This window comes from Aspergillus multicolor, assembly GCF_047715735.1.
Source record: "Aspergillus multicolor strain CBS 133.54 unplaced genomic scaffold BDW74scaffold_20, whole genome shotgun sequence".
Lineage (NCBI taxonomy): Eukaryota > Fungi > Ascomycota > Eurotiomycetes > Eurotiales > Aspergillaceae > Aspergillus > Aspergillus multicolor.
Genome location: NW_027395971.1, coordinates 551,397 through 572,571, shown reverse-complemented (window position 1 = coordinate 572,571; position 21,175 = coordinate 551,397). Strand labels below are relative to the sequence as shown.

The 21,175-nt window shown below is 50.4% G+C and overlaps 8 protein-coding genes across 8 annotated transcripts; 4 read left to right on the top strand and 4 right to left on the bottom strand.

The window, feature by feature from the left end:
* Nucleotides 1-1,821: 1,821 nt before the first annotated feature.
* BDW74DRAFT_157068 (uncharacterized protein) lies at nucleotides 1,822-4,513 on the bottom strand. Its single transcript, XM_073725079.1, has 6 exons — nucleotides 4,329-4,513; nucleotides 3,580-4,276; nucleotides 3,408-3,525; nucleotides 3,292-3,349; nucleotides 2,769-3,235; nucleotides 1,822-2,721 (listed from the first exon to the last, which is right to left on the bottom strand). The coding sequence occupies exons 1-6, from the start codon at nucleotides 4,443-4,445 to the stop codon at nucleotides 2,364-2,366; spliced, it is 1,815 nt and encodes a 604-aa protein (XP_073582046.1). The 5' UTR covers nucleotides 4,446-4,513; the 3' UTR covers nucleotides 1,822-2,363.
* A 1,241-nt stretch (nucleotides 4,514-5,754) lies between these two features.
* BDW74DRAFT_180183 (uncharacterized protein) lies at nucleotides 5,755-6,348 on the bottom strand (the record flags this gene model as incomplete). The annotated part of the gene is made up of 1 exon (XM_073729671.1): nucleotides 5,755-6,348. One exon carries the CDS (start codon nucleotides 6,346-6,348, stop codon nucleotides 5,755-5,757), a length of 594 nt encoding a protein of 197 aa, XP_073582045.1.
* Nucleotides 6,349-8,969: 2,621 nt separating this feature from the next.
* Nucleotides 8,970-9,740, top strand: BDW74DRAFT_180181 (uncharacterized protein; the record flags this gene model as incomplete). Its single annotated transcript, XM_073729670.1, has 1 exon — nucleotides 8,970-9,740. The coding sequence occupies one exon, from the start codon at nucleotides 8,970-8,972 to the stop codon at nucleotides 9,738-9,740; it is 771 nt and encodes a 256-aa protein (XP_073582044.1).
* Nucleotides 9,741-12,074: 2,334 nt separating this feature from the next.
* Nucleotides 12,075-13,437, top strand: BDW74DRAFT_186554 (uncharacterized protein; the record flags this gene model as incomplete). The annotated part of the gene is made up of 2 exons (XM_073731285.1): nucleotides 12,075-12,182; nucleotides 12,254-13,437. 2 exons carry the CDS (start codon nucleotides 12,075-12,077, stop codon nucleotides 13,328-13,330), a joined length of 1,185 nt encoding a protein of 394 aa, XP_073582043.1. The 3' UTR covers nucleotides 13,331-13,437.
* A 181-nt stretch (nucleotides 13,438-13,618) lies between these two features.
* BDW74DRAFT_169180 (Zn(II)2Cys6 transcription factor domain-containing protein) lies at nucleotides 13,619-14,937 on the top strand (the record flags this gene model as incomplete). The annotated part of the gene is made up of 3 exons (XM_073726953.1): nucleotides 13,619-14,269; nucleotides 14,300-14,865; nucleotides 14,913-14,937. The coding sequence occupies 3 exons, from the start codon at nucleotides 13,619-13,621 to the stop codon at nucleotides 14,935-14,937; spliced, it is 1,242 nt and encodes a 413-aa protein (XP_073582042.1).
* A 1,067-nt stretch (nucleotides 14,938-16,004) lies between these two features.
* Nucleotides 16,005-16,668, bottom strand: BDW74DRAFT_157059 (uncharacterized protein). The gene has a single exon (XM_073725078.1). It carries the CDS (start codon nucleotides 16,482-16,484, stop codon nucleotides 16,101-16,103), a length of 384 nt encoding a protein of 127 aa, XP_073582041.1. The 5' UTR covers nucleotides 16,485-16,668; the 3' UTR covers nucleotides 16,005-16,100.
* A 762-nt stretch (nucleotides 16,669-17,430) lies between these two features.
* BDW74DRAFT_157058 (uncharacterized protein) lies at nucleotides 17,431-18,605 on the bottom strand. The gene has a single exon (XM_073725077.1). The coding sequence runs from the start codon at nucleotides 18,464-18,466 to the stop codon at nucleotides 17,534-17,536; it is 933 nt and encodes a 310-aa protein (XP_073582040.1). The 5' UTR covers nucleotides 18,467-18,605; the 3' UTR covers nucleotides 17,431-17,533.
* Nucleotides 18,606-18,844: 239 nt separating this feature from the next.
* Nucleotides 18,845-21,169, top strand: BDW74DRAFT_180175 (uncharacterized protein; the record flags this gene model as incomplete). The annotated part of the gene is made up of 5 exons (XM_073729669.1): nucleotides 18,845-18,980; nucleotides 19,045-19,132; nucleotides 19,190-20,377; nucleotides 20,426-20,664; nucleotides 20,724-21,169. 5 exons carry the CDS (start codon nucleotides 18,845-18,847, stop codon nucleotides 21,167-21,169), a joined length of 2,097 nt encoding a protein of 698 aa, XP_073582039.1.
* Nucleotides 21,170-21,175: the final 6 nt, after the last annotated feature.

The window sequence follows — 21,175 nt, the reverse complement described above, 5'->3', positions numbered from 1 at the left end:
ACCAACCACAGGCAAGGGAGTCAAAATCCGACGCCGTCACGTCCAAGATCTTGTTATATCAGTCTGCTGCCCTGCTATCCTGGACACCAAGAAGATTTTCTTCCATAACTTACCATGCAGCGTGTCGATTATAGTGCACAGTTTGCGGAAACAGCACGCATTTAGGAGGTAGCGACAACTCGATCGCATGTTAGCGGGACCTTTATGACAAGGAAAATGTGTACGCACATACCTTGTTGACCCAGAATCCTTCTTCAGGTATTAATAATGGTAGCACATTCAGGCAACTCGCATGTATGATTCCTTCTCAACCTTTCTAGTCTCCTCATTTACGTTGGTTCGCTCACAGAAGCCTATGATCTGCTCCTTATGCTCTATCCCTTTCGGTACCGGCCGGGCTAGAACCTTGGGCGAACCTGCATGTGCTGCCTGGGCGCATGATGAACCAGAGCATTTCCCAGAAGGCAAAGAACAGCTACAGCCTTGCTCTACTAAAGTAACAGGATGCCACTATCTTATAAGATGTGCCGAAGACCTTACTGTCTGCAAGGAGTTGCACATAAATCATGGGGAGGGCTATGGTTGCTGTGAATGGACCAAGCCTGAAGCGCCCGGAGTGGGAGAATTACTGCCAATAGTTCCGCATTTCAAACCACATATGGGAATTTTGTACTTTCCACTGAGCGATGTTGAACATATTGCTGGGGCGAGCTGTCGGTACCCGGACGCCTATAATGGCTCTTGCATCTCGGTAAAAGAAATGCAAGGATGCCAAACGGTTCAAAGTCTTATCCGTAAGGGCAAGGGCTGGCTGCCTGACACGGATGATTATGACTTTGAGAGAGACACCGACTTCTGCCTCACAGGCCTGTCTAACGGCACTACAGTTAGTCTTAACCATGTGATTCCACCCAGACACAATGTGTTCTGGATGACAATCTGCTGCCCATTGATCAATGTAAGCACGGGGTTTCTTTATCTGGACCACCGCTTGAATCGACTAATGACAAAAGTAGGGTGTTCAGCCCGGCATACCTGGTGTCCCATTCCATCCTTGGTGCTTTGGTGCGTTTATGCGACTGTGTAAGCTTCAATTAGGCTACACACCGGTTGAAAGGCTTTTCTCCTTTTTCCATGACCCTATCAACAACAACAATTCCTCCGTTGCAAGACAGCTTCAAAGACATGAGCAAAAATGGAGGCATCATGCTGGAGGAGAATGGGTCACGGCAAATCCATTCTACGCAAAGCAGATAGGACGTCTACTGAGGGATGCAATAGACCTACGATTGGATTTCAAACCAAGCAATGGGGCCTTTGAAGGTCGACAGGAAACCTCTTCAGATATTTTTTCGCGCCTACCCTGGGAGATACAGCAGGAGATACTCCAATACCTTGGCAGCAGTGAGATCGCATGCCTTCGTCTAGCCTCACGAACGTTTTATCAGCTTCCAATATCGCTTTGGCATCGGCTCCTTCGAGAAGACATGCCATGGCTGTGGGAGATATGGGGCTATGAACCGCTCTATTACTGGGTCACGAAGACAGAAAATATCCTCAAGGATAGAGACATTCTTGAGTCTGAAGACAAGCTTGTGTCAGAGCTAGAGCATAGAAACAGAAACCACACAAACTGGTTCAAACTGTATTGCGATATAAAAAAGAATTGGAAAGATCTCAAGTGTCTACGAAATCGGAAACGAATCTGGGAGTTCCAGACGCAACTGTTGGATGATATGAATCTCCTGTGAGCTTATTTATTTTCTTCCATACATAGTACATGGCTCTGAATTACTCATTACATGCATTTATTAAAGAGACCTCTGCTGCTATTCTTCCTTATGCGGTCACAAGTCCTCTCACGGAGGAGGCAGATGGCTCTCGCTCTACATCATCAAATTTATGGACTCATGAATGTGCACCGTTCCTTCCACGAAGACGTAAAATACCAGGCTCAGAAGCTGTATGTGAGATGCGGAATGCCTTGCAAAAACTAAACTAGCACTACTAGTAGTCCATATTTAAAGCAGGAATAGCAGTTCTCGGACACTTTAAATGCCATTTGACCGTTAAAGCATTTTAGTTCACTGGCATCTCGGATCCTGCCCATATAATATCAGCTAAAAGTTATCCTCTGTGGCTCTCAAGAAGGAACGGAACAAAACGCAGACGACAGCCTATGGACGCGATGTATCCAGCTCTCTCAAATTTTTCCTCTTAACACCGAGAACTAAAACTTCTGCCAACCATTACCGACGCCACCATTGTCATGTCTCAAGAAGTGGCTGCGCAGTGAGGACTTGGTCCCGTAACATCCATTCACAGGACTGCTTTTGCTAAGCACAATGTTATTCTTATTACCCTCAAAGTCTTGTGCCAGGGAGCTCCATGCTGTCAATAACCTGGCCGAGGATCTCATATAGCTCGGCTTGAGAAGGGTTCCGATAGTTTAGTATCCATGCTAGCTTCATTTGCTGAGGCCGTTGAGATATGCTTGAGCTAATGAGCCGTTGGGATATTGCCTGTAAATGCTCAAAGGGGGGTCCAAGCATGTCTATAAATTTCTCCGCCGCAGGACACCTACAGGCGGTATTTTGCAACACCAGTAGACAGGCTTTGATGCCTTTCTCATTCGTGACTAAAGTGGTCGTGCTCTCGAAATGCAAGAGGCGTTGACAGAAGTCAAGTATCAATACTATGCAAGCATGAAAGGATGCATGGCTGTGAAATGTTAGAAAAGACAGTAATGTGGATTTTATGATACTTGCATTATAATCCAGGAGTGTGTAAAGCCACATTGATCATGGTAAATCACAGAGATTATATGGGAGAGCTGCTGAGCGAAGCCGCAGTATGTCATGTGGTTATCGAGGGACGAATGTAGTATGTTATGCTGTCCCTGTTGCTGGATATAGCTCTCATATAACAAGACCTGGCTTTCTAGGTATATCATATGCAGCATAAGAACGGCTTGTCTAAACGGGGCCTTGACGTTAATATCCTCGGTGAGCAAGGCTCGCAACTGTAGGACAGCTGGAAGATCTCGACGCCAAGCATCTAGATTATCTGACCCGCGTTGAATGTCATGCCAAGCTACGTGCTCCATTTTTCGCAGACTGGCATGAATTTGCGAAGATAGTACAGCGACCTTGTTGAAGTAGAACTGTATCTGACTAGTTAAGACGGAGTGTACATCACTATCGTCCTGGGCTTCTTGAGTTTTCAGGTTTTCAAGCTATAACTACTAGTCAGCACAAATTCGTAGGCATAAGACGACAATAAGTGACTAACAAACTGGATATCATCGACAGTTATGGAGGGGCAATAATTAATATTGACACTTAACCAACTATAACTTTATGAATTAGATTGAGAGAACTCTGTAGGGCTGTAGCAGAAATACATGCCTCTCAAGTGTAGTCAATGATTGGAAAAGCCTCAGCAATTGCAAGTTTTGCGGTTGATTTGACGCCAAAAACTGGCCCTGCATAGGTAAAAGCTGTCGGGATAAAGTTATACCGCAATCTATGACCAAATAGATCAACAATCATATAAGCGACTTTAGAAGGACGGATTTACCTATAAGGGCCCGTGAGCTCTTGGTATTGGTTAGAATCAAGTATGTTGCAAGACAAATGATAGCTCTGATTGCCTGTTCTGTGTCTGCCTCCAGAGTATCACATAAATGGAGTATAGCAGGTCGAAAATACTCCTCTCTTGAAGTAAAGGTGTGGATACTGTTATACTGGCATCCGACTGCCGCAAAGGAACAAAGTTCGCATAAACTTTCTTTATTGGTGGCTTCATCATGGTAAACGTCCAGCATCAGTCTCTCCACGTAATCTTGACCTTGAACATAGACCAATATGCCGATGCATGAAAAAAACGCAGATATTGTATGGTGGGTGACGTGCTCTACCGGTATACAACCAAAGCCAGTGTTGTATTGTTCTGTGTTTTCCTCCGCAAGAGGGCCTGATTTTGTGTGCTTTGTGTCCGAGTGCGGTGCAGGCGAAATAGCCGTGAGAGGCTGCTTGCCCTTAGGGTCTGCTGAGGCCTGCTCTGCTCTCTCGCGAACATGCTGACCTTGATGGGAGGCTTCTGGAGTGCCATGGGCCTGTAGTCTTTGGATTGTATTCTTAAGTTGTAGGATCTCGTCTTCTAACACATGAATATGTGCTGTCAAATCCGATCTTGTTCGCCTATCAACAGTCCGATATTCACATGTTCTATTGTGCGCGATGCATGTGGAGCAATTAGGTCTTAATCCATCACACTATGAGGTTATATCAGCCACTGTTTGAACTAGAGACTATGTGCTTTTATACCTTTGTCCTCGAACTTCGGCATGGATTGCATGCCATACGGACATTGTTACGAGAGGGCGGCAACGGCCTAGGGCTTGGTGGCGGTTGCCCCAGAGGAGCTATTGACTGAAAGGACATTGGATACGGTTCATTTAACCCCTCATGTGCTAGATGCTAGGCTTCTGGTTCAGGGTCGATAAAGAACCGAGAAATTTGGAAGAGAGTCCTGTCATGAAAGCAATGCAAACGCAATGAGGTCATTGATAACGGACGTCACCAGCGAGAATTACTTGCAGGAGGGGGAGCGTCATCATTACGTAAATCCCGGGCGGACCGGTCCGTCTTTCCCGACCGCTCCGTCTTTGCCTCAAGAATTTCAATGCTATCCGAACTTTAAAGTATCATAACTCAACCAAAAGTTATTCAATTTAATTGAACTAAGTCCTGCGACGCTTTGGACATCAAGTTCTAATATGTCTCTGAGTACATAGTATTGCTTGTAATGTATGTATAGTTCCCCCTCTAAAGTAACTGGTAACAGAGTTATATGGTACCCCGCAAGCGCTAATGGAAGGAATACGCTACGAGGCTTTCTTTGCGGATGCCATGGCTGCTCTGATCCCACCAGTACAAAAACTATATCCTATGATCTACCGAATCAAGCACTTGAAGTGTCAAGCTCCGATGGCATTAGATTGATTGATCTCGCGATATCATTCAAAGGGGTAAGCAATCTACCATAAGGTTACGATAGAGCTTACCTACATTAGGAGGCAACCGTTATATATTTCATGTTTGGCCGGTTTATATCTCGAGGGAAGGCATGGGCGTGCAATGTGGCAAAGACCAATTTATCCGGGCAATATCTGATTGAAGTTTGCGCTATGGTACATTAATGTCTTCCTGCTTGTCATGCTTTCTCCTCGGCTTTTCAATCAAAACCCCGCCAATGAGTACATGCAGCCTTTGTCACCCTACCAACCTAGAAGTAGGTATTTCTATCACCTCAAATATATGCAATTACTGCCATACAACAGGGTTCTTGGAGGAGAAAGGGACCAAGTTCTCAAACCTAGGATTTTAAAGTATTAAGTGTATTTTCAAGAGGCGCGTGCTGCATTAATCCCCAAATCACCAGACAAGCTACGCAGATACTCCTTCCCTTGCAAAAGATACGGACTTTTCTAAGGAAAAAAAAAAAAAAAAAAAAAAAAAAATCAAAATCACTGCGCCGTAGTGGAAACTAAGCAGACCCATCATCATTGTCATAGTCGTCACCGTCCTCATAATCTTCACCATCGCCAGCAGCATAAACATAGTCAGACTCGTCCCCGTTGTCATAATCGTCATCATCGCCAAAACCTGCGTAACCGTGGCGGGGACAGTCACGACTACAGTAGCACCGGCAAGACATCCATGAATCGACTGTTCCCTCGTCTGCACTGCTCTATCCCTCGTCTTCCTCCTCATGCTCATCCTCGACCTGTTTGGTAGTTGTGTCGTTATCCTCCTTATTGGTCTTGAAACCCATTTGCTCCTTCTTGTACTCGCTGACCTCCTCAATCCGATGGACATGGACGTTCTCTTCTACTCGATGAAGAGCCCCCAGCCCATAGAAGACCTGTGCGTCGACCGTCCCGAGAAACCCCCAAACCATATCGCCAGGCTTGCTAACGGGCGCATTAGATTCAAAGTTCCGCTGAGTCCGCGTGAAATCCGGCCAGACAGCGGGTCTGTACACGATTGACTCCTCGACCCAGTTCAAACGGGGGATGTGGATCGTCTCTCGGATCAGACCGACCTCGTCATAACCTGAAAGAAAGACCCGTCCCCTGTCAATAAAGAAGCCCGCTGCGAGTGTTCTGATGGCGTGCGTGCAGGGTTCGCTATCAAGGCAGTGCGTCTCCGCCGGATTCGTCAGACGCTGCGTTGTCAGCGCCGCATTCATACTCCGCTCCTCTTCCTTGAGCCGGTTAAGCTCTGCAAACCGAGACTCCACCTCGGCATGGATCCGCTCCAGTTCATCGCGGACTTGCTGCATCACTGTTGAGAGGTCCTGAATTTCTGCGATGGCTTTCAGAGCCACAACGATCATGGTTTCTAGTGCCCGCACGACGACCCGGTTGTGGAGGGCTTGAGCAGAGGGTTCTTCTCGACGGCGTCGGCGATCTCGTAGATGTCTTGGGATCCGGCTTTCAAGGCTGCTTTGACTTCGCTGGAGACGCCGTTTGGGCCTTCTTCTGTGGTTAGGATGAGGTCCTTGAGCCGTTCCATGTCGGCGAATAGCCCGTTCAGCTCCATTACGAAGTTGAGCCTCTGGCCGTAGTGCTGGGCGAGGCTGAGATCCTTTGTGGAATTCATGCTGATGGTGGAAGGGAAAGATGATGGATTCATAACGGCATTGATGAGATAATGATGGGTTGGTTGGTTTGTGAATTGGGTGTTGGCGATGGAGAGTTGGAGGAAGGCGAGTTCCTCCTCAAAAGGAGAACGCATGACTTTATACTGACTATGGGGAAAAGAAGAAGTGAAGCAGAAGAATGAAACAGACGAACGGCCAGTGAATGTTGATACTGCCAAGTCATGACCTGAGGGAGTTTGTCAAGAGTGAATGCAGGCAAGATGTTCAGCAGTCTTCGCATGTACGCTGCTGCACAAGAAAAGTCTCAGCTTTACGCGCGCCCAGTTCCAGATATTATCCATCCATCCAACTTCCCATATTTATGTCCCAACCCTCCAATCCTTCATTGATTTAGGCATTCTTCGGCTAGTACGGCAGAAATTTTCCTCACTACACCATAAAGCAAGATCCTAATACCAAGGACGTAATGTGTTTCTTCCGTTGGGTGTAAGTTCTGCGACCCTTCCTGCCTGCCTGTTTTTCTACTCTAGCCTGCTCACTGTCATTGTTCGATCTGGTAGGGAGAGGCTCGCGGGGTTTGTGAAGAAGGGCTGCTCAACTAGCAATCGGAAGCAAGAGTCAGAGCGAAGGAAATATCTAGTGCGGTGCGCATGGAGAGGGCAAGTGCCGAAGGCAAGAGCAGGAGAAGCGGGAGGTCGGGTGCAGGGAGAGGGGAGGAAGAAAGGGGCAAGAGGGGGAGGGGAGTGTGAGGACGAGGGTTTCTGGAAGCAGAACGACAAGCAGGGGAAGACCAAACACGAGCCTACCTACAGCGCGAAAGCCAACTTCAAGCCCAGAAATGCAACGCGATGGACCGTCCAGCCGGAAAAGATCGGGTAGAGAAAAGCCAGTTAAATGAAGTTCAAGCAAGAAACGATCGAGCAGAGGAAGTTCCAGCAAAGGAAGATCGAGCACAGAAAAATCTAACAGGGGCCATCCAGGCAAACAGAATACGAAAAGGACCCATTCAAGCAAAAGGGATTCGAGCAGAGCACATTCGGGCGGAGCCAGATCAAGTCGAGTACTAACACGGGGCCCCAGAGAGAGAGCAGCAACAGTCAGCCCGCCCACGAAGAGGACAAAACAGACTGACAGCACGACGGTGTCACATACACCAAGAGGCAAGTTAAGACCGATAGAGCCCGAACAAGCAGGACGACAATTTCAACCAGAGTCGCGACGCAAACAAGAATGTGAGGACGTCCATTATGAGAAAGGAACTCACGGAAGGGGACGGCAGGGTTGCTCTAGGCCTCATCACTGATTCCAAGGGCAGAGGCTTGTCCGATTCAAAGTGAGGGCTGGACAGGAGAAGGAAGGGTGGACGGCACTGGCGTTGTGTAGGTATGAATGGGCCGCTCAAGGAATTTCACCCCAACGTTGGTTTTTTGAATCGTGTTTCTGTATTCAACGTATGTTATTACTAGTAGCATTATGTAGTCTTACAGTCAGAGGTTTTGGGAGTTCTATAATAGAACTTGAATCTATTTATGCCCGTGGTAGTGGAAGTCGAGGATTTCGCCAAAGAATACGCGCCTTAAAACCATATGGTGAGGTATATATTGCCTACTTCAAAAGGCAGAAAGGACTTATAGACGGACTTAGCATGAAGAAGTGACAATTGAAGAGACTGAAGGGTTTGTCTGCTGTGGGAGATGCGCCCGCTCTCCTGTATACAGTGACTGTTGTACATACAATAATGATTAGTTTTGCACTGTATGTCCATATGAGATAATTTCTACTACGAGTGTCTTGATAAAGCTTGTTAGCAGGTTTGATGATGTTTGCGCGGGCCTAGGTGGCTCCAAAGTCATAGGGGCCAGCCTGGGTTGAGTATGAAGTGCAAAGTCAACAGAGCAACACTTCACTTTATAATATACCTGAACTCTGTACAACATTTAATCATTACACACTATATCCTTTGAGTAGCCTTATTTGGTGTAAGCGAAAACGTTTTACTACTCTGCTCATTCACTGAAGAATGATCATTCACCTGGTCCAGATTTGCACTGTGTGGTTGACAAACACAACACCAGGAACACTTCGCACCTTGAATGAAGCATTTGCCTTGTCTATTTAAAGACCTCTCCTTACCCCATTCCTGAGGTTCAAACCATCACTCCTTCCATCCACTATCTCTTCCCTCTCTTCCCAACTTTTCTCGCGCCTCAGATCAAGCTTCCAAGGCAGTTCCAGACTCGGTCCATCGTTCCGTCCTCGCCAGAACTCTTCTCTCAAACACCTTTCTCCCTTTCGTCGTCATGGCTGCCTCTATGCCACTCGCCGTCTACACCAATGACAGCTCTGATAGCCACATCACCGAAGCCATCTGGCCTCACATGTATCACGGCAATATTACTGTCGGCGACGGCAACAACTTGACCATAGGCAACCTTTCTGGCGGCACGATCAACATAATCAACAACATCAACTACTACAGCCACAACGTCCTGAACATGCTCACCCCCTCCGGCCACCCATACAGCCAAGCCCACTCCACCCTCAACGCCCTAGCCCAGCAAGCCGCCGAAGCCGAAGCCGAAGCCGTAGCCAAAGCCGACCGCCGCAACCGCATCCACCGCCAAGTGCGCGTCCTCTCCCCCTTCCCGGGCCCCTTCACCCACGGCCACGGCATCCACGTCGGGCCCGACGGCTTCCTCCGCCCGTCGCAAGGCTCCATCACCGCATTCTTCATGTTCCCGCTCGCCGTCTTCGTCCGCCCCGACGGCCACCCCAACGGTCTCGCAGCTCGCATGTTCTACCAGCTGCGTCTGAACGATCTCCTCGATCTGGAACGTTCGACTGCGCCTGAGCATACGCGTGCGGATGTAAGAATTGGAGGACTGGGACATGGGCTTTGGCTGTCGCCCGATGGGAGTCTGATGTTTGGATTCGGCATTGTGATGCAGGTCTTTCATGATGTTTTTCTGGCGCAGTTGAGTACGATGCTGGAGCCGGATGTTGGGCCTTCGAGTGGCTATTTTGGCGCGGATCCGAATCCGGGGCTTAGGCCGGAGTTGAGGTTTCGTTAGGTGCGTCTTTGTCTTTTTGTCCGCGTGTTGATGTGTTGCTAATGCTGAGGGGATCCTAGGCGCTTTCGAATTTTGTTCATTTTGCTGTCTCCTATGGTGTAACGGCGATCTAAGGATTCATGGATAGCGAAGGCGTTATCCTGCACGATTCAGCTCTTGTCTCAAACCCTCACGGCGTTGGATACTCCCAATCAAGTGTTTCTCTTTCGACCTTGTCCCTGGTGGTCTCATGCCTGAAGTTTAATCTACACTCGCGATGTATTGATGCATTCTTGGCCTTAACTTAGATTTATCAAGAGCTTCCTTTGTCTCAGTACCATCCATCAGGTTCAACAATTCATGGTCTTCATACTCATCCCTATTAACTTCGGACTTCCCTGTTAAACTCATCGTAGAGAAGCCTAGTGCCCGGATATACGCTATAGAGGGGGAACTTGGTGCACTCCAGCCCATATCCCCGTTCCAATAAAGAGCGGACTTCCACAAATGTATTGTACCCTTATAATGGCCATATGTCACGCGGCCAATAAGGAAGACCCAGTTCGCTAGTGGCTCAGTTCTAGAACCAAATGGCCAACGAAGTTCCTTTCAGATTCGCATAGAACAATCGGCAATTCCATGGTTGTCCAATATATGATAAAAGACCACATTCTTTATGCAAAAAGCTACTTGTCGCCTTGGCCAACAACGAAGAATGAGCGTTCAGCCTATTTAACATGTACACAAATTACTCCATCATATCTCGGAGACATATATACCTCTTAATACGTCACTAGTCCTTGTCCATTCCACTCATCAACAGTTCAACGCCGATTCGAAAGTCGACGGCCCTCTTGTGCACGAACCACCAGCTCACCAACTTCGGGTTCGAATCTTAGATATCGTCAAACCACCCACCATGTCCGGCCCCAGCTCAACCCCCAGCTTATCCTCCAGCCTCAACTCCAGCCCGCCCACTCCTCACCCACACCCTCACCGTCGCCCTCCCCTCTCCCGCTCCGCCTCTTCCGCCGCCCGCAGCACCACCGATTTACCACGGATTGGATCGCGCGCGCAGGGGCTAGCGGAAACAAGCCCCGGCGGCCTGGTCTTCCCCTCCTACGGCACCGTGCAGTCCGTTTCTCCAGTCTTCCCGCGCGTTCTTCTTGTTGTCACTGTGCCTGTTGTCCAGGTGAACCTTGATGAACTTGTTGAGGCACGGATGGATGGGGTGCCGCTGCCAGAGGGGAAGGAGGTCTCGGGGAGGAATGAGGAGGTTTTGTCCCGCTTTGTTTTGCGGGGCTTGTTGAGTGTGCGCAGGTGGTGAAGCCTGAGGGGGATGGGGGGGGATGGGGCAGGGATGAGGGTTGGTGACCATGCAGAGGGGGTTTTGGGGCAATGGCTCGACGTTCCTCCATTATGGGAAGGGGGGGGGTCGTTGCGGTGCTGGAGAATGTTGTTGTTTGTAAGGTTGCGAGGGCTGGGGGCGCGGTGCATCCGCTTCCCTTGCCGCTGTTGCCCCAGGTGGAGGATTGAGGTCGGAACTGCAGAAGCAGACTTAGATAAGTTCCTCGGACCCTGTTAATCACTTTCTTTTCTAGGTTTTCTTTTGTATGGAGTTTGGCGTTTGGCGGTTAATATGATATACTTGTGATTGGGCTATCTTTGATAGATTTGATTAGGTACGTAGATTTCTTAAATTTGTGCAAACGACGGGATAAAATAATGGCTAGAAGCGGTAAGTAGTCCAGCGTACGCATGGCAAGGTGATGGTATGGTCTACATCCTTTCGAAAGTATTCCAGGTCATAGTTCTCTAATCTAGAGGAAGCTGGAGTCAAAGGGCGTTGGTGAGGACTGCCTCGGTTTTCAGAGTTCTGCTTCTGCCGCTCCAAAATATATTACTGCTCAACAATCCCTACAAACTACTACGAAGGGTTGCACTGTAGGCCCTATTCAAGCGATTTAGTTCTTTATCAAGCCCTCAATGTTTCAAGCTCACCATAGCTACCCTAGAAGATGTTGTGATTTATTTACCGAGACATCGTCGAGGCGCCAATGTCTGCTGTCACTAAGCCGACTGCGTATCCCAAGAGCGGTCCTATCTATACCTGATTTCCCATATTAGCAAGGTAGGCACTTTGGGAAAGGCCAATGCGTTAGACTCATGATCCGACCTGACTCCAAACCCCGTGCTTTCATGGGATCGGCCTTGTTCGGTCGCTGACTTTGGATTGCAGGGAAGGTGCGACCGTGACGCCGTCCACCGTCCGGATAGTTGAAGGAATCTTCTCCATTCCCACTTTTTCCATCCAACAATCTCATCCGTTTTCTCGCATCTTAGTGCGCATTCAATATGTTCTTCAAGCTCAACGTGGCCCTCTGGGCTATTCCCGCCCTCAACCACTTCTCTCAGTGCTCGGGTTACTCCTTCGCCCCGGACGATGACCAGGTTATCACAGACGTAAGTCACCATCCCATAGCCCACTGATGAACCGTTTCTCTCGTGCGAGAGAGCTGACAAGGTGAATTCAGCCCAGATTACCTGCCTTGTTCAACGTTCCCGCACCCCAAACACTGCTCCCGAGCCCCGAAAGTCCCGTCGCCGGCTACTGGACTTCGTCCTTTTTGACAACCACCACCGGATCGCAATACTTTCTCGCCACCGGAGTCGTCATTTCCACGCGAGACCAGCTTGCTGGCTATGGCTTCTCTCTGCTCGACCTTGCAACTCTGAACCGCGTTTCGCATTCGAGCATAACCACCTCCTTCCAGAAAGACGACATTATTGGTCTCAGTTTCGCCGGGCCTCAATACAAGATCTCAGATATATCGACGGAGGAGCAGGGCATGGTCGTCCAGGGCGACGCGGAGAACGCTTCCGTCAACTTGACAATCCACCCCACTTCGAGCGCCCTGTACTACGGCGGTTCTGGTGCGTGGATGTATGTGGACAGACCGATGTATGGATGGGCGTTGCCAGCTGCTCGAACATCGGGCAACATCACCCTTCCTTTCCCTGCTGCGGAGCCTCCAGTCACCATCGGCCCTCCCTACCATGTCAATGAGACGGTCGGAGACGCGAACATCGCGATCATTGATCCTGCTGCGTCGCTTACCTGGTATGACCACCTTTGGGGCCACATGGGTCTTCAAGATGGCAACATCACCTGGTTCAACTTGTTCGTCGACGACAACGTCGAGCTCGATGGCGACCACGATGACAAGAAGCTCAATCTCGCCCTGGTGTCGTACCTCCTTAACAGCGTCAACCCGCCCTTTACCTCGCGCAGCATCCACGTCCGAAACCGCAACCGCAACGAAAGTGCTCTTTCCATTATCCCGGTCGACAAGTTTGAGCCCAGCTCTGATCCTAGCACTGTTTGGACATCTCCTTCTACTGGACTGTCCTACCCGCAGCGATGGGAGTTGGGCATTGAAGACCGCGGCTTCTTAGCCATTAGCAGCGTCCTTGCTGACCAAGAACTTGTTGATCCTGGAAGTGGAGCCGCGACTTATGTTGGATTTGTCAATGTTGAGGGAGTTTTCGATGGAAAGCAGGTCACTGGGTATGGAAGTGTGGAGGTCAAGTTTGTCCAGCAGCTTCCTTGACTAGGGTCGGAAGACGATGGGTCGACGAGGTCTACTTACTCATCATCAATCACTCCTGTACTCTCAAACATCCCTAAGTCACACTGTTAGCAGTGATAGCATGAATCAAAGAGTATTGTTATGATTGTGGATTGAGTCTGACGAGTCTCGGCTGCGATGGCCCGATCTGGTGCCTGAGCAGGATGACGTCATCCTCTGTGTCTGCCTGCAGATCCTTTCGGTCCAGCCTCTTTCTTTTTGCTGCCTAAGACCACTCGATCCTCTCCAGAAATGCAAAAAGCACAGACAATGCTGAAACCCCGGAAAACTCACACCAAATCCAGATATGGCTGCGATAATTGTCGCCGCCGCCGGGTCAAATGCGACGAGATTGGCCCGCCCTGTACCAATTGCGTCCTCCGCCGCCTGGAAAACTGCACATACTCGCGGGTCCTGCCGGCTTCGTTAATGGGCAATGCAGGCGGTCGCCGCGCCAGTACACCATCAACTACCAGCTTTTCCGGCAGCAGCCAGTCATTACCAGGCGCTGCATATTCCGCATCCACCACGCCAATCCCCCCTCAACCTCTCAAAACCAATGCCGTCGATGAACTCGAACTCATGCACCAGTTCACTGCGGAGACATACCAGAGTCTCTGCGTTAATGAGACTGAGACGCGAACCTGGCAACTTATTGTTCCACGACTCGCGTTGAAACACCGATACCTCATGCATGGGATTCTAGCGCTGGCTTCCCTGCAGATCGCTACGACGCGCGAACCACCGGACGCCGCACTAGCGTATATCGACGCCGGACTTGAATATCACAGTCTCAGCCTCGAACCCTTCCGAATCGCCATTGGGAATCTCACGCCTGAGAACTGTGATGCCGCGCTTGCGCAGTCGGTCGTCACGACGGCGATTAGTCTTGCCCTGCCGCAGGTTACGGCGGCGCGGGAGGTGCAGCGCGAGAATACACAGTCATTACAGGCACAACCGCAACCGCAATCGCAAGCCCCTTCGGGTCTCAGCATGAGTGTAAGCGATAACATCCTAACGGTCTTCGAGCTCCTGCAGGGCGTCAAGAAGATCTTCACCATTGGGAAACGCCAGAGCTGGATTAACCTTGGTCTCTTTTCGAAGGGGGAATTCTGGCGGAAGGATAGCGTTACGGTGTTGGATCCGGATCTTGATGGTGCTTTGAGGGGTCTTGCCGAGTTGAATTCGGACGCGGCTATGGCTACTACTTCGAGTAGCGGTGGAAGTGGAAATGGTAGGAGTGGAACTGTCAATCCGGACGTGATAAACCACCTCCGCCACTGCTTCATGAAATTCCAGTGCTCGCCGGACCCGGCGCCGGTCCTTGCGTGGCTTGCTGCAGTCGATGTGGGCTTTGTGGAGAGTTTACGCCGCCGAGAGCCCATGGCTATGCTTGTCCTTGCGTACTGGGGCATTCTGCTCGGTGAGCTGGATGGCCAGGAGCATCGGTGGTGGGCGCGGAATTCGGGGAAGGCGCTTGTTACGGAGGTGCTGGGGAGTCTTCAGGTTGGAGATGGGTTGGAGCTTGGGATGGAAATTGGGACGGGGACTGAGGTAGGAACAGGGACGGAGAATGCGGGGTGGGATGAGTGTTTGGTTTGGGTGCGGAGAAAGGTTGGAGATATCCCGAAACCCCGAGGTGGTGATGAAGATGCGGATGGGCTCGGGAGGCCGCTTTTTCAGGCGGGGATTTATGTGCCGCCGCCGATATCGTGATGCGAATGGAAATCTATGGACAGGACAGTCGGGCCGGACCCTTGGCTGGATGGGCATGTACAATCTTATTACGCGGACCTTGACGAGGTCTGGACACTAGTTCGTTGTTCTACCGTATTATTCCGGGTGGGAACGGCTTTTTTTCATGGCAATGCCTGCAGGCGCGAGAGTAGTCGCACTTGTCAATGGGCAAGGTGCAGACAGACGGTATACCATATTCTTTTCAAAAAAGAGGTTTTTAAGTAGCGCCTCATTCTCAAGCTATGGCGGGGGGTACAGCAAGCGCCTTTCTTGAGGCTGAAGCTAGCTAGGTTTCTAAGTAAGGGGCGATGGAATGGTCCGGACGGACTTTGACCAGGGCCGATGCACTGGATGGATGTTGTATCATTAGGTGCGGTTTGTCCTCTCCGTTGTTATGCGATACCATAGTGGCGGGAGGGACATGGATGGATGTATGGGTAGGCCTTTTTCCCACACTCTCCAAAATGCATACCATACCTAAGTACGATCCTTGGGCCTCGACGGGACATGAAAGAATGTCATTTACAAGACTATGGTACCCTACTCAATTGCATCCGCCGTCCACGGTAGCCCAACTTAATTGAACAATGCCCCTTTGGATGGATCGATCAATGAGACGTTGATGGTGCATAGAGGAGCTCAGTACTGTTTCAAAGCTAATCGTCAAATTTCATGGGCTGCTCTCTTTTCCCCTTCCTTCTATAGCTGTTATCCCATGGTACTCAGAGCACGAACAAAAGAGCTAAAGCGTCAATGGCCCTTTCTGCTTCAAGGACATCTGAAAGCGGCATTCAAGCTGTCTCCACCCGGCTTCTTTGAGCCTTTTGTTTGTGCGTAGCAAAGTGCACAAAGAAGCTTGACATGGGTAAAGGAGGGCATATAGAGCTCCTTGTGTGATAATTGACAAGGACACCGGGGTGTCAAAGACGAGATTGGAATTATATAGTCCTGCAAATGCCGTCGCTACTCTGTGTCTATCATCGCCAGTCCAGCTCACATTGCGACTTCCAAGGGTTTACCTCCGGTTCCCATTGAGAGCAAAGCCAACTTCGATCGACCACACTCCACCAGTTGAACTGAACATCACAATCTCAGAACAACCAACAAGCAAGCACCACCATGTCTTCGACCGGTTCCTTCTACTCCGCCCACTCCACTCGGACCATGGCAGCCGGCACCTCAGCCCAGAACTTCCACTCCACGAGCCAAGCCCTCTCCCTCGCGAAAGAAAAATACAGCGAGGCCGCATCCGCCTGCTCAACCGCCGCCGTGGCCGCCTCAAACACGGCGTCCTTCTACACAAGCGCCCTGCGCTACTTCGACATCGCCATGGACACGATCGCCAAGGCCGCGAATGGCAATATCGGGTGCACCGACTACGATACCATCTTGGCGTCATGCCAAATCGGTATCAAGAACGCTGTTATCGAGGCCGTTGAGGCGAGTGCTAATGCTAATGCTGCTGCGGAGATGGCGGAGGGGATTGCGTTTGAAACATGCGCTGATGCGGAGCTGAATGGGGAGTGGGAGGATTGGAAGTGGCTTTTTGGGGAGAATGATGAGGAGGATGAGGAGGGTTTCCGAAGGGATGGCGATGAGTCGGAGGATTGGTTTCGGGATCGGGGTGTGGATAGTTTCCATGAAGATGAGGATGATGATGAGCTCAGCGTTCTCGGCGAGGAGTTTCTGGTAACTGAGAGCGTCATGGATGAGTGGATTGCGCTCAAGGCGAACCTTGCTCGCGCGAAAGGACGCGTCCAGACTCTTCATGCTGGCACTGGTACTGCTGCTGATACTGATAGCGATAGTGATACCGCAAGCACACATGCAGACGACCTCGACCTCGACCTCGGCGTGCCATTGTATACCCCCGACACCAACACTAACACCACCTCCACCCCCAGCGGACGCTCAAGCACCCCACCCCCCAAGTCCTGCTGGGGCACCGAGATCGGCGAGTTCTCGGGCGGCCTGGTGACGCAGAGCCCCAGCTCCGACAGTCTGTATACAGGCTTCGGCGAAATCACAGAGGCGCTCGTGTTCGACACGTTCGTGCTCGTCGAACCAACCGCTGAACAAGCCCTCGCCGGGTTCCAGAGAGTTACCCTGCCGGAACTGCGGCTGTTGGCGAAGACGGTCTATGAGACGCGCCATAGGGTCGGCGATGAGAGCTGGGGGTTTCTCCTTACGGAGGAGGATAACCTGCCGCTTATGTCTGGGGTTGGGCGGGTTGTTGGGTTTGGCATGGATGAGAGTATCTGTATTGTTAAGAAGGAGGGTTGTGAGGAGGGGGTGGGGAGGTTTGATGTTTGTATGGTTGTTTAGGGTTTTGTTGGATCTTGTAATTGCAGTTCTTGGGTTGCATTATAATGTAGATCTTGTCTTCGAAAATCAAACTGCCATCTATTATCTATCTTTAGTGCATCTTGTAAATGTAAATGTTCATGCTTATTCTTCCACATAAGCAACACCAGTAATCGCGCCTCCAATGTCGGGGTATATAACATGCTTGCAACTGCCGTCGAGATTAGCACTGTAGAGTGAGCCCCCGAGGTCACCGAAGAACATGCGGTTGTTTTTAGAATCCAGTGCAAGCCCAATACCTTCATGGAGCTTGCGGACAAGTATATCCGGTTTTCGTTCGGATGTAGCCTCGGTCAGGTTATTGAGATTAAAGACATTGACGGAGTTGCCGTACGGCGGATCACCACGGTCTGTCCAGTATAACTTCCTCGTAAGAAGATCTAGTTCCAGATCAATGGGTTCTGGTAGATTATCAAGCAGACACTCGAGGTCTTTTCGGTTCTCTGCTGTTTCTCTGGCATCGAGTTCAAGGCCCATGCGGAAGATCCGGCCCTTGTTCCCCTTTGACGGACCCTTTTGCGACCAGTAGATATGCCCCGATTCCTCGTCAACTGCAATACCAACGCACCAGTGCTCGCAGGGATTTCTGCCCTCCTCTGCCGTATTGGACCGGTACAAAACCTCAACATTACTCCCGTCCATATTCGCGCGCATAACTCTCGTCCTCTCGCGATCAGACCAGTACAGCTTGCCCGACTTTGGCGCGATCGTCAATTGCTTTGGTGTATGCGTAATGCCCTTGGGTATGATAGTCACGATGTTCGCGCCAGATAAGTCGCATCGCTGGATGGAGCCGTCGTCGGCGGAGGGGATTCCCATGTTTGTCCAGTAGATGTGCCCGTGGATTTTGTCGACGGCGATTCCGTCAGGCATTGTTTTGATGTTCGTTACTACCTCGCGGAGACCGGAGCCATCGGGCTTGCAGGTTAGGATGCGCCCGTTAAAGTCTGGAATTGAGATTCCAACATCGAGGAAGTACAGGCGGCCATTCCCTAGCGATGATAAGTGTTGCGTCATGGTGTAAACAGGTTCGATATGTTAGGTTGGAAGTAGATGTACGGAGTAGTAAAATATATAATCGACGTGAGGCAGGGGTAGACAGGAACCAGGCTTTAAAGTACGCCGCGCATCGAGAAAGAGATGACTTTCGCAGTCGGCATAGCCTAGCCGGATCAACCCAGTGACTCCATCGATCATCATCATATCTAGACGGAAATCCGGCGCAGGGTGAGAGGGGAGCAGGTTTCGGGATCCCGAGCCCCCGGAATGACCGAGATTGGACTCGGGATGCGAGCGGAACTTCCGAGATCGGAGCCACCGGCAACGGTCGGGACGGAAGAATCCTCAATCCAGCAATTCTTGCGTTTGCTCCGACATCACGTCCCACACACCACGATGATGTTCTCATTCCGCGCCGAGAAGACTCCTCCACGGGAAGAGTCAAGAGAGCCTAGACCAAAGCGTGCCAAGATTGGTGTTGCGTGTAATGTTTGCAAGGCCAGGAAGACGAAATGTGATGGTGCTAGGCCTGGTAAGAATTAAGAGATGCCGGAAGACAAATGGCGCATGATGTTGATACTCTTATTTCTAAACAGTCTGTGGCCCTTGTGCGAAAAGGAAAGCCGGAGCCCAGAGCTGCGTATACCGTGAGATTGACACATCTCCCCACGCGTCGAATGTGCGGTACGTTGTTCAATCTGTAGACAACATGAAGGATGGCAGTTGCTAAGCGGTTCCAAGACCCAATAGCTCCCAGAATGCCCGACATCAATTCCCGCGACTGACTAGTGCCGATCGGATCCGACACAATAATGGCGCGGAAACTCATGTCCATGAGGGTGAAAATGAGGAGGAGGATGCGGAGAGATTACCCCGCGAGGGCCTTTTCGGCGCATTTAGTGGAGCTCGCATCTTGCACGAAGCTAGCGATGAGGCAGGGCAGGGAAGCAAAACGAAAAATAGCCTAGTTCGACCAAAGCCGCTCAAAGAGCTGCCGAGGATGCGGAAACGAACAAGGCAGGAACCGTCAGACGTCCAATTTGCAATCCCACCAAGGAAGGTGGCAGACCATCTCCTCAATCTTTACTGGGATTTCGTTGACAGCGCTTACCCATGGCTTGATCGCGCTTCCATTGGAAGAGCATATGAAACGCTATGGTCGACGGACGGGCAGCTCGCCATGGATGAAAGGGCGCTGCATTGCCTTCTGAATCTCATGTTCGCCACTTCATGCGTCGCTTCTCAAGGCGAAACCCCTCTCTCTCGCTATCAATCATCAGTGATTTTCTTCGAACGGGCGCAAGCGCTGATGACGTACGAACTCATGGAGATGTACAACTTCGAAACCATCCAGATCTTGCTTTTGACCGCGGTGTATCTTCAACATGAGAAGATACCTCAGAAGTGTTTTCGCAGTATCGGAACCGCAATTCATATTGCGCAGGAGTTGGGATTACATCTGCCGGAGACGACTGATGCCATCTCTGACCCTCGAGAACGCGACCTGGCTCGTCAGGTTTGGAATGGATGCGTTATTATGGATAGGATCTGTGCTATGACCTTTGGCTGTGCGCTCAAGGTACCTCAGTCACTGGCTCAGAAAGGGTTGAACTCTATGGTGCTGTCTGGAGAGAACGAGATGTTGCCCTCCAAGGTGAACTTCTATATCTCCTTTTGCAGATTACACCATATCATTGGGGAAGTGCTCGAAATGTTCTATATCCCGACTGACACGACCGGGCCTGGCACGACCTGGTCTGACCCTGCGGAGCCGACGTACTTCCATAAGCTTGCCAGTCTGTTTCGGATCGAGTCGGAGCTAAATGCCTGGGTTGCAAGCCTTCATTCGTTCTTCCAGATGCCATCAGATACCCAAGACCCGACTCCGTCTAAGCATATAACGCGTGAAGCGAACATTCTACGGGCTCGGTAAGTACCCAATACCGGCACCGTGGGATTGTTACTGAACCTTTAAAGCTTCCTGTCCGTTCGTCTACTTCTATTTCGGCCTTTCCTTTTACAAAACGATCAACCACCCATAGACAAACTCGCCAGTGCCGGTTTATACACAGACGACCAACTGATGCCTCATCTAATCCTTCGCTGCCAATTAAGCTGCATCAAAGCAGCTGGGGACATGGTCGAGTTTATCGCTTCGAACCTACCGCAACATAAGCAAGCTTATATTCTCCCTTCAAACTGGTACATTGTCTCATGTAGGTCGCCCAATATCTGAAATTGACTATATCGAACCCGTTGGGCTAATTCTTTGTAGATGTGTACATGTCCGTCACCACCTTACTAGCCGCCAAATCGTCCGCCCAGGTCCTCGAGCACTTCCCCCAAACTCGTTTGCATGGTCTTCTACAGCTGGCTCGCAGCATTTTGAAAGAGTACGCGTCCCATGCATTCCTCGCGTCCAGAGTCAATTCGGTGCTCAACCTGATCAATGAGAATATTGATGCTCGTGGGCTTGGACCTGACGTGGCCCGGACGACTCCTATGCCTGGGGATGTCCCGGCCAGCCTTGGAACAGGCGATTCTCCCAGTATACCTGCGGTTGTTCGCGATACACATTCAATGCCACAGGATACTGCGCCTATTCCAGGGAATTTTGACTGGGTCGATAACTACGTGTTTGATTGGAACAATTGGCCGACGTTCTTTGCCCACCTAGAAGGCGAAACCAGCCCACCAGAGGGATGGGCCATACAATCATGACATCAA

What these genes read in the sequence shown, in the direction of transcription:
- BDW74DRAFT_157059 (XM_073725078.1), bottom strand. Translation starts at nt 16,484, where the DNA reads ATGACGCCAAGATGGTATCGTAGTCGGTGCACCCGATATTGCCATTCG.
- BDW74DRAFT_157058 (XM_073725077.1), bottom strand. Translation starts at nt 18,466, where the DNA reads ATGACGCAACACTTATCATCGCTAGGGAATGGCCGCCTGTACTTCCTC.
- BDW74DRAFT_157068 (XM_073725079.1), bottom strand. Translation starts at nt 4,445, where the DNA reads ATGTCCTTTCAGTCAATAGCTCCTCTGGGGCAACCGCCACCAAGCCCT. An exon ending in GAGCTCACGGGCCCTTATAG is followed by an intron (nt 3,526 to 3,579) that starts GTAAATCCGTCC and finishes ATTTGGTCATAG; the next exon opens with ATTGCGGTATAACTTTATCC. An exon ending in ACACACTCCTGGATTATAAT is followed by an intron (nt 2,722 to 2,768) that starts GCAAGTATCATA and finishes AACATTTCACAG; the next exon opens with CCATGCATCCTTTCATGCTT.